Raw genomic sequence first — 10,985 nt, 5'->3', positions numbered from 1 at the left:
CGACAGTGGATTGGGGAGCTGATGCTGGTGTTTACTGTTATTTTTTCAGGGGAGCTGATCTCACTTGAGTGAACCCTCTCTGTCTCTACAATATTTTTCTGAGGCAACTGGAAATAAAGTGGGAGGAAATAGCAGGGAAACTACATTTCCTTATAAAGGTTTTCAGTGGAATTTGCCCGGGACCACCTGTGTCCTCAGAAGTGCTGACAACATTTCTGGCAATGATTAATGGTAAGGGTAGTGTGGGTGCACACACCCCAGGTGGCCATGCTCAGCTATGAGGAAGCTGATCTGCAGGTTCTGCCAAACAGGTGCATTGACCTGGGCATCAAGAACAAACATTCCCAAGGGCAAAGTCTACACAGAAGCACTTTGAACCAGAGTGGAATAAGAGCCATGGTAAGTCTGTGTGGGAAAGGTGTATGGGGCCTTTGATTCTTTACCTCTCAGGCAAATGGACTATGAGGTCATAACCTGACTCACAATCTCAGGCACCTGTGTAGCTTCCATGTGGAGACTGGTTTCTTTCCAATACTCTTATCTGTAAAATGTTGCTGATAACATAGGTCTAATACATTTATTTTGAGAATAAATAACTAAATGATGACGGAGTGAGATCCTTCAGCTACCTCTCCCCATAGACCATTAAGATGAACAGTTTTCATGCACCCAACTATTAGTACAAGAGCTTAGAAAATCAGGCAAGAGACCATAATGCCTGCTTTTAGTAGAGCACAATGAAAAAATGCATTGCAAGTGGTGGCAATGAGCCCCCTGCCCCAGCTCCATAACCCCAGGGCACAGAGGCTTCTCACCTGGGGGAGAACAATGGAATTCTGTCCACATCTTAGACTCAATACTCAGTACCAGGCCCATGCAGTGAAACCCAGTAAACCTAGTAATAGGTAAGGACCAAAGAACCCCTAGTGCCAGGCCAATCATTCAGAACCAGTCACAAACAACAACAACAGCAACAACAACATCAACAACAAAACTGCATATTAACACAGGTTTCCATAAAGCAAGAATGCATAAGAGTCATAGACATTTAGGCACCCCATAACACAGACCACCAAAATATATAAAACAAAGAAGACAAAAACGATGGAAGGCACAAAAGGTTCTACAATAATAGCTGTAGACTTCAGCATCTCATCTCAATAATGGACAGAATAGCTACACAGAAGAAAAACTGAGAAGCAGTGGACTTGGGCAGCACAGGAAATGAATGAGTTATGACACAATTTTCATTCTTTTTAAGTGTGTTTGGGATAATTCCTGGGACAGAGTGTATGTTAGACCACAAATTGAGTGTCCATAGATATTAAAAGATATTAAATATACAAAGTATCTTCTACTAATACAACCTGATAAAGTTAGAAATCGATGATAAGTTGGGAGCAATGGTGGGTTTAGTCCCAGCATCACATGAGGCTCTGGCAAGAGGATCACGAGTTCAAAGCCAGCCTCAGCAGTTTAGTCTGATCCTAAGCAACTTAGTGAGACCCTGTCTCAAAGTAAAACATAACAAGGGCTGAGGATGTGGCTCAGGGGTTAAGCACCCCTGGGTTCTATTCCTGGTAAGAGGAAAATCCACAAAATTTTCAAAATTAACAGGTCTTTCTGTAGAGGGGTAGTAAAATTCCCAACTATAATTGTGGGGGTATCGACTTTTCCTTGCACTCTGTCAGCTTTTTCTGTGTCTTGGAGAGTGGATCCTCTGGTCACTACGTATGGCTCTCCTTGCACCTTCCATCTTGCCTCTCTCTGAGGTCTGCCACGTCTGAAACCAACGTAGGTGTTGATGCTTCTGATTGGTGTCATCATCATGAGTCTTTCTCCACCCTTTGATTTGAGCTGCATGAGATTTACATTGTAAATGGACTTCTTCCCAACATACACTTAGATCTTGCTTTCTGATTCATTCTGACAATTTTTGTGTGGATCTTTGTGTGTGTGTGTGTGTGTGTGTGTGTGTGTGTCTATGTGTGTTTATTTTGTTGTTTTAGAGTTTTCTGTTGTCTGTCTTTCTTGCAACCATTTGGATAACCTCCTTCTGAGCTGTATTTTTTTTTCTTTTATTAGCCATGCATTATAGTTACACTTAACATTAGGATTTATTTTGACATAAATATTCAAGCATGGAATATAATTTGCCCCTAGTCAGTCCCCAGTACTTCCTTTTCCCTCCTCTCCTCCCTTTCCTATTCCCTTTCTCTACTCCTTTGGTCTTCCTTTTACTTACTTCTGTATTTTATATGAAGGTGAATGAACTGTGGTGTATATTTTTTTAGGACAGTTTGTTGGATTTCATGGCCCTGTTCCTCCATTTTCCCATCAGCCCCTCTACCTCAGTCTCCTTCCTCTACTTACTGATCTCTTCTATTTTCATGGGACACCCCTTTCAACCCCTTACTTTTCTCTGGCTTCCATGAGGGACAACTCTGACCCTTGACATTCCAATTCTCCCTTATTTTACGTAGGTTGATGTCTCCAGTTCCATGTACCAGCAAATACCATGGTTTCATTCTTCTTCAGGGCTGAGTAGAACTCCAGTTTGTATATAAATGACATTTCTTTATCTATTTATCTGTTGATGGTCATCTGGGTATTTTTGTCTCTTAATTGATGTAATCAGAACATTGATGTTTGAGGTGACTGTGGGCATAGTTGGCAATGTCTACAGTAGTTAGCAGTGTCTCTATTTCTTGCTCTTGTTCTTTGCTTCTATTTTTGACTTTACTGTTTTTCTTGTTTTTGTGATTGGAATTTAGTATCTTACAATTTTGTTTTTTCTTGCCTTTGGCATGGGGGACCCAAAACCCACAAAGTGTGTCCAGAAGGTTCCCAACTAAGTCTAGCCTCCAGATCCCACCTCTGACCTGTTAATTTCTGCCTCTGACTCTATGTGCTCTGTGCTGTCCCCACTTCTGCGCTGGGTGAGCCTGTAGCCCTCTCCCTCCCACAGGGTCACTGCTGCAGAGGAGTCTGCCCAGGATGAACCACATCTTGAGCCTTATGCATCTGCCATTCAGATGACATTTAAAGGAGATTTTGGACTTGAAGTTGGTGTTGGGACTTCAACAACGTTGACCTTGGGAGACCATTGGAAAGAGATGAGGTATTTTGCATGTGAGAAGGATGTCCGTTTTGGGGCCCAGGGGTGGAATACTGTGGATTGGACAGTTTCATCCCCATGAGCACACATGCTAGAATTTAATACACACTGTGTCCGTTTCAAGGGTGGGGCTTTGGTGAGTGACTGGCAATGGGATAAACAGGACCTTGGGCCTCCTCCTTCTAAACGGCCTTTGCCCCCTCTTTAGATATGAGCACACAGCGTTCTTACAGTCTGGAAGACACAGGCACAAGGCACCACCAGGGAGCAGAGACCAGGCCCTTACCAGGTACCCAGCCTGTGGGCTTCTTGGACTTCCTGCCTCCTGAACTGTGAGAAATACACTTATATGTCTAAATAAATCATCCAGTCTGAGCCATGTTACTAGGGTGGTGTGAGTGGGTGAAGACAGAGGCCTGTCCAGCGGGTCCTTTAGACATGCCCCTGTCATACCCTGCCAGCTTGATTTTGGGGGGCAGAAAGGGAGCAGGCTCATGTTAAGCTTGACCTCTCTCTCCCAGAAGCTTTCTCTCCTCCAAAGACTCCTGTTTCCTCTAGTGGAGAAATACATTTAGAAATCCAGACCTGGTGACTGAGAGCAAGCACTGCATCCAGCTGTCTGTGCTTCCAGACCTTCTGATCAGACGATAGGCCCGTGCACTGTAACACACACACACACACACACACACACACACACACACACACACATGAGCGTGCGTTTATACTTAGGTCCACTGGTCTGTAGTTTATATTTGAGTTTTGGTTCTTTCTGGCCGAGCAATATGTGATCCATGCCCTCTCCCAGCGCTAGGCAGGAGGTGAGCCATCCCTCGGACAGCCCAGGGCCAGGCAGGTGAGCCCCCCACACCCCATGGTGCTTTCTGCTGCTGAGCAGGGGGGGCTCAGAGGGCTGTGCATCCAGAGCACCTTGCACTTACCATGTGTTAGTCTGTGACAGCTGTTGGGACAAAATCCCAGTGCAAGGCGGGAGCACTGTGTGTGTGCATGTGTGGCTTTTACAACCTGCCTGGCTCTTCTCGCAGAGCTGTGGGTTGTGGGTAGCCCAGCCCCTTCCTGCTGTACACACAGGCAGCCGCTCTTCCTCACTGTGAGAAGCCTGAGTCTCTCCTTGTTCCTATCATCTATTCACTTATAGTTTAAAGACTAGAATGCATGAAACGCATTTCAGAATGCTCGCCTCAACAGGGCAATGAGCACTTCTACTAAGGGAGCTCCTATAGATCTGCTGTTAGCTCACACCATTCATGTATGATGGACATGAATCTGGTATTATTTGATCAATGCTGCATCACAATCATCCCCAAATTTCAGAGACTACCCCCACTTTCTGTGGCTCAGGGTTGAGGAGTGTGGCTGGGGAGTGGCTGAGTCTCATGGGGTTGTTTGGAGTGGAATATCCACTTTAGAGGGTCACATCCCCGTGCCCAGCAGGAGGCTTCCTCCTAGTCCTCTGCGCAGGACTACCTATAGGTCCTCACAAAGCCAGGACGAGGTCTGGGGCAGGCCTTGGATGCTGTGTACTTCTTCTCTCCTGCAGTTTCTAAGCCACAGCCTGTCATCCAGCAGGAGACATCCATGAAAGGGAATGATGCAGAAGGAAGGCAGAAGCCTGGGAGCTGCCTGGAGGAAGGCAGCCAGGCAGCAGAAGCCCGTGAAAGAGGTGCACAGAGTGATGTTATCCCACCAGTAGGTCCTCGAGACCTCCCCCAGAGACAACTGAACATTTCCCTACTTCAGGGTGTCCACTTAGCAACCTCCCTCAACAGTAGGCGGTCACCTGATTTTTTTTCTTTCTTCAAGCTTTTAAAAAATATTTTATTAGTTTTTGATGGACATTTATTTACTTATATGTGGTGCTGAGAATCAAAGTCAGTGCCTTGCACATCACCTGATTTCTTTACCACAGACCAGCTTTTCCTCCTCAAGAATTTACAGAGAGGTCAACACTATGCACTCTTTAGTGTCCATTTTCTTTTGCTGAGCACATCTTGGACCCTTATTCATATTTTTGTGTCAATGGTTCTTTTTAGCTGTCAAACACCATCCACTATATAAACACACATGGTCTATGTATGCATTTTTCTCCTTGAAGTTGAGTTCTCATAAACCACACTTAGGTTGATTTCCGTTTTTTATTATTCTTTATAAAGTTCCTATAAACACTCATGTGTATGACACTAGACACCTGTACACTTAGTCCTGTAGAGGATGTCTCTCAGAGTGACACTGCTGATCATAGTTGTAAAGAAATGGCATTTTCCCAAAGCCACTGTACCAGAGATGTGAGTTTAGTTTCCTTTACTGCCTCATGTTCTTTACCTTTAATCAGCCAGACTGTGCAGTGCTGTGTATGTGCGGTGACACATGTTTCACAGCATGGACCAGGCAGAGGGGCATCGGCTGCATTTGGGATGCACAGTTCAGAGCCATGTGACAGAGGATCTGAGGGGATACCACCAACAGCACCACAGGCAGCCTGCAAATGGGGAGACCACTTACAGCAGCGCAGGGGAGACCACATACAGCACTACAGGCCACCTGCAAATGGGGAGACCACCTACAGCACCACAGTCCACCTGCATATAGGGAGACCACCGATAGCATCGCAGGGGAGACCACCGACAGCACCATAGGACATTCGCAAACAGGGAGACCACCTACAGCCTCACAGGGGAGACCACCTACAGCCCCACAGGGAAGACCACCTACAGCACTGCAGGCCACCTGCAAATGGGTTAGTCTGTTGTTGACAGTACTCGGTTTTACTCGGTAACATTAAATGTGATGTCATGTTCAAGATCTGATTCTGGTGTGGTGATGGCAATCAAAGTCATTAGCATGTGGTGTTGAAAAGTCCACAGTTTATCCTCAGTGACAGAGAAACACCTGCAAGTCTGTGTGTTGTGTGATGAGAAGTGCACAGCACTGATTCTGCTAAGGAATCCCCCAACTATTTTCAGAACTTCAAACTCAAATCCAGGAAGAAGTGGAGAACTTGTTATTTATTAAAGCCCAAAGAAATCACAGGAAAGGGGCTCAGGAGGGCCTGGGGACCTAGAGGATCAATGAAGATTGCCCCTAGTTTCCCACAAAGCTGAGAGTGAGCATGCAGGACACCGCAAGCACCCTGCTCTTCAGAGTCCAGGAGGGGCATGCCTGTGCACCACCGTGGTCCCTGTGGCTGGCCGCTGTGGCCTGGTGCAGTTGTGCTGTGGGGACCTGCAGGTAACCGCTCACACCTTCAGGATGCTAAGGCCATTTGTCTTTTCGGCACTGACAGTCCCAGGGTAGAATTAGGGCCTCAGTGGCTCGCTTTTGAAGTTGCTCTTGAAGGTGAAGAGAATGACAAACTGGGTGACATTGTAGAAAGAGATCAACCCTTTTTCGTACTCCAGAAAAACCCCCAGCCGTGAGAGGGGTTCTCGGGTAACCACTGTGCGGGGTGTGGCAAAAGCCGAGCACTCGCCGTTCTGCAGGCGAAGAATCCAGAAGCCGGTTTCAGGACAGGCCTTGGTGTACTGGCCCTTCCGCCTGACAGACTCCAAGCACAGCCCGACGGCCCACATGCTTTTGCCTGCCACTCCCACCTCCCAGTAGTGATCTCCGCCAGAGAAGCGGTTCCGACCCAGCACGCCCACCAGTGTGTCAAATCGCTCAGGGTTGTCGGGAACGTCCTGCCTCTCGGGCACGTATGTCACACATTTCCCATCATCTGTCACGGCCAGGTAAGGGTGAGCAGTGGCTGCATCCAGTGTTATGTCTGCTGCAGGGGAAGGAAGTGTACCCATTAGCTGTCAGGCAACTCAGAGAGCAGTCTGCCTGTGTGAAAGGACCAAGCGCATGGCCGAGATCCAAAGAGACAACACAGACCTCAGCAGTACACACTTGCCCGTGGTGCCTTCCATCCCCAAATCTCCTCCTGGGAAATAACATCTCCAGAGACCTCAACCTGAAAGGGATTTGCAGGGTTACCCTCAGGTGCAAGGGCAGGGCTGAGACTGGACACTGCCCTCACCTTGGGACTGCACTTTAGCAACCTCAGAGTGCCTCTGCCATGTCTGCCCCAGGACTATTATGCCTGGAAAGGGTGTAGGCAAAGCAAAGCAGAAGAATAAGGATGTTTCAGAGGGACAATGCCAGGAGAAAGCCCAAAGACCAGGACACTGGCCCTTGCCTCTGGAGGAGAGATCATGCTCGGGATCTTGGCCTTTTTCTGGATAAGAAGGAGAGAAATCAGAGAGTGGAAAATGGAGAGAGAGCGTGTATTCACAACTATTCAGGGAAGTGTTGGTGTAAAGGAAAGGAAATGTGACAGGAGGCACCAAGGTGTTGCATCAGGAGAGGTCGTGGGCGAATCTCCTGCGTGTGTTTGTTTGCAGACAGGAGGAAATGGCACATGAAGATGTGGCAGAGGGGGTGTGGATGTGACAGGCGGAGGCTTTGAGAGCAGAGGGGACAGTGACCAAATCCCCGCTGCATCAATCATCTCTGGCTCTGGAGAATCCGAGGTGGTAGTGTGGGTGAGATCAGGACAGTGAGGACTTTTTCTTGCCCAGATTTAGAAGCTGCATTTCAGAATGAGGAGGTCCCACCACAGCTTTGCTGGGCACACCTGGTGTATTTGTTTAAGGCAGTTTCCTAAGATCTTTCCCAGACAGTAATTTGGTTACTTACCAGCAAGTTCATATTTCCAGAATCAAGTTATTTGAGAGTTGAAATGTGTCTTATGGATTATTTGAGCAAAATCTTTTTATCTTCTGAGGTAATTCAGAGAGGTTAGATGGCAAGGCAAAAGTCATCCTGGCCACACATTTTTTTCCCCATCATATTTACCTGCAAATCTTTGAATCTTCTTTAGTTCTAAAATGAGATAGAGACATGCACAGTTAGTTGAGCCACTGGGCAGGGTGGGGGTACAGCAGGTCAGCAGTGAGGTCACTGGTCTTACTTACCAGCTTCCGCAAGGCGTTTTCTATGTGCTGCAAGAAATAACAGAGCAAGGTCAATATCCTGAGGGATGCTGGCTCGTTCTAAATTCAACCCACCAGAGAAACATAACTTACCAAGTTCTTTTTTGACTCTACCTAAAAAGGAAAGACGTAAAAAATATGAATTTCTGAAATTTCCAGATGTTTAATCCTAGGTCATGGCTCTCTGGGTCTTGGAGGATGTCGGTGGACATCAGGTGAGAGCTCTGGAGTGTGAGGCCCAAGGAATAAAAGCCCACCATGTGTGGGGTCTCTGGCTGCACCCCACCTCACCACCTGCTCCTAAAGCCTACGTAGCAAGGCCTCCTCACTGTCTCCACACTCTCCCCCAAAATCGTTATGTATTTTCCATGATCATCACCCTAGTGGTGGAAATGGAATTCCTGGGATTTCAGCAGATTCAGTCTCTCTTGATTCAGAATTCTTCCTTTTGTTCACCATCCAGGGGAAAAACGTGAGGACTTCATGCCCTGAGTGCTGTCTACCTCTCCTGACTCATCCCTTCTACTACTTCTTTAGCAATATCTTTGCTAGATTTTTTTTTTTATCCTTCTGTTTTTCAGTGCTGGGGATCAAAGCCAGGGCCTTGTGCATGTCAGGCAAGAGCTGTACCATGGAGCTACAACCCAGCCGTTCTGTGGCCCAACTACAGTTAAGCACTAAAGTTAAATGCTTTGCTTCTTTAGTGGTCAGGTTTCTTGTTTTGTGATAGCAGAAGATCTGGTTCTTTGCATTGTTGGCAAAATCCATTCAAATATTTTCCTTATTTAAACCAGATACTAATTCATTTCTGCTCAGATCAGTTGAGTAGACAAACTGGAAATGCAAATGGATGTGGAGTTGTTTCTGGATGGGGGCCTGAGGTGTATGTTGCACAGGGGCGGGGGGCGGGGGTTGGGGCTTAGGCACATGTGATGAACTTCATTTGACAGATATCTTCTCTTAGTAAAAAAGAGAAAAACCTGAACATGACTTTGCAGCCAGAGTGAGGTGAGCTGGGAAACCATCCAGGCCCAAACCATTTAATCTTAATTTCTCCTCAAGTCCAAGATGAGAAACATTGTGTGGGAGCCCTCAGGAATGTCCTGTGCTCTTTGTAATGCAGAAGTGTCCTCAAGGGCTGGAGGACATGGGAAGAACAGCTCTGGGAAAGCTGAGCATGGCACAAGCCGGGTGGACAGCCTCCTCCCTCCATGGGGTGGTGGCCTGGTGGGCAGTATCTGCCATCTGTAGGGTGGGAACCTGGTGGGAAGTCTCCTTCCTCAATGGGGTGGGGTCCTGGTGGGCATCCTCTTCTCTCTTATGTTCATGGGGTGGGTACCTAGGGAGAGGCCAGTTCTCTGTTTGGGCAGGGCATCAGCTGAAGGGAAAATGTCTTGCCCCAGGGGCTCTAGTGAAGGCATGCTGCGCCTGGAGCTACTCTTCCCTGAAACTGTGATATCCCCAGAACTGTGAATTGGCCACTGAGAGCAGAAGCACAGTTCATCCAGGTTCATCAGATCAGCCAATTTCCTGGGTAAACCTGAGACTTTACCTGTGGAGGTACCTTCCTAAAGACAATAAGCCAGTGAGACATAAAATGCCGAATAAGACTTACCGCATTCTTCTTCTAATTTAGCTGAAAATAAAACAAGAAAAGAGAATTGGCAGACAATACTGATAATGTAACTTTAATATCAAATGATTCTTTTATTATTCTACATGATAAGTTAAGGCTTTGGTCATATGACATTTGTGGCAGCCAAATATAATATTTTATGACTATTTCAGGTTCTGACTGGGTCAGTGTACCTAGAGCAGGAAAGGGGGAAGAGGCCACCAGGCTGATGGTGCCTTGTGGTCTCATGACAGTATGAACGAGGCGGCTCTGCTCTTTTCACAGAAAACTCAGTAGGTTCATTTTGGTTCCCAGGGTCCAGATACTGCCCAGGACAAGAACCTCTTCTCCCAGCTCAGCACCACACCACGAGGCTGGCCATAGCAACCACAGTGTCTGGAACTCTGTGGAGGTGTTTTGAGGCACCTGTCCAACACTGAGAATGACCCTAGGTCACAGCTGACATTATTACAGCCATGAGACAGGTGGAAACTGTGTCCCAGGAGGCTAAGCATCTGCACGGTCTTGGAACTGATTAGATATGGAGACATAATTTAAACCTGTATATTCTGACACCATAATTCATCTAAAAAGAAAACAAGAGCCTAACTATCAATTACTTCTCTCGCTCTGAGAGTAAATGAAAGAGTGAGTGAATGAATAAGGAGTTGAAGTTAAAAAAAGAAAACTTGGGTCACACAGAAATTCTCCCTTGTACTAGAACTGTTTTCATTACGAAATAGCAAACTATTAGATTTCTAAAAATAATAAAAATGAATGTATTGAGATTTTGAAGGTGAAACACCAAAGCTACATTATTATTTGTTGACTCTCTACTGCTATTTATTTAGATGAGAGCATGTCCCTAATTGGGTTCCTTCTTTTTTCTTTAAGATTGTAGCTGTTCAACATCTAACTTGTTCTCCACCAACAAGAAAAAATATGTTTAGAATTCAATATCTACTTGTGATAACATTTGCACATGAGAACGTCAATGATTTGCTCATTTTCAAAGCCAATGTTCAAAATTCCATTCCTTGAGCACTTTTACACGTGGCCAGCAGATGCTGTTTCCAACCACTACCCTCCTTAGAGCCTGCCCTGGGTCTCTGCAGTCAGATCACTTGGCTCACCTGTCCTCCTCACACCCTGCCCTGGGTCTCTGCAGCCAGATCACCTGGCTCAACAGTATTTCTCACAGCCTGTCCTGGGTCTCTGCAGTGAGATCACCTGACCAGCAGGTCACCTAGCTCACCTCTCC

At 46.5% G+C, this 10,985-nt stretch overlaps 1 protein-coding gene across 1 annotated transcript in view; it reads right to left on the bottom strand.

Annotated features, from left to right (window-relative positions):
* Positions 1-6,432: 6,432 nt before the first annotated feature.
* The window catches only part of LOC143641705 (butyrophilin subfamily 1 member A1-like), a 47,383-nt gene continuing 42,830 nt past the window's right edge, over positions 6,433-10,985 (bottom strand). The window contains exons 6-7 of the mRNA XM_077109441.1: positions 9,725-9,745; positions 6,433-6,902 (exon numbers count right to left, since the gene is read on the bottom strand). Coding sequence (XP_076965556.1) covers positions 6,433-6,902; positions 9,725-9,745 — 491 coding nt within the window. The remainder of the gene's footprint in view (positions 6,903-9,724; positions 9,746-10,985) is intronic.

The sequence above is a fragment of the Callospermophilus lateralis genome, chromosome 5 (genome assembly GCF_048772815.1).
Source record: "Callospermophilus lateralis isolate mCalLat2 chromosome 5, mCalLat2.hap1, whole genome shotgun sequence".
Taxonomy (NCBI): Eukaryota; Metazoa; Chordata; class Mammalia; order Rodentia; family Sciuridae; genus Callospermophilus; species Callospermophilus lateralis.
The sequence above is the reverse complement of the archived record's forward strand: the minus strand, read 5'-3'. Positions and strand labels throughout refer to the sequence as shown.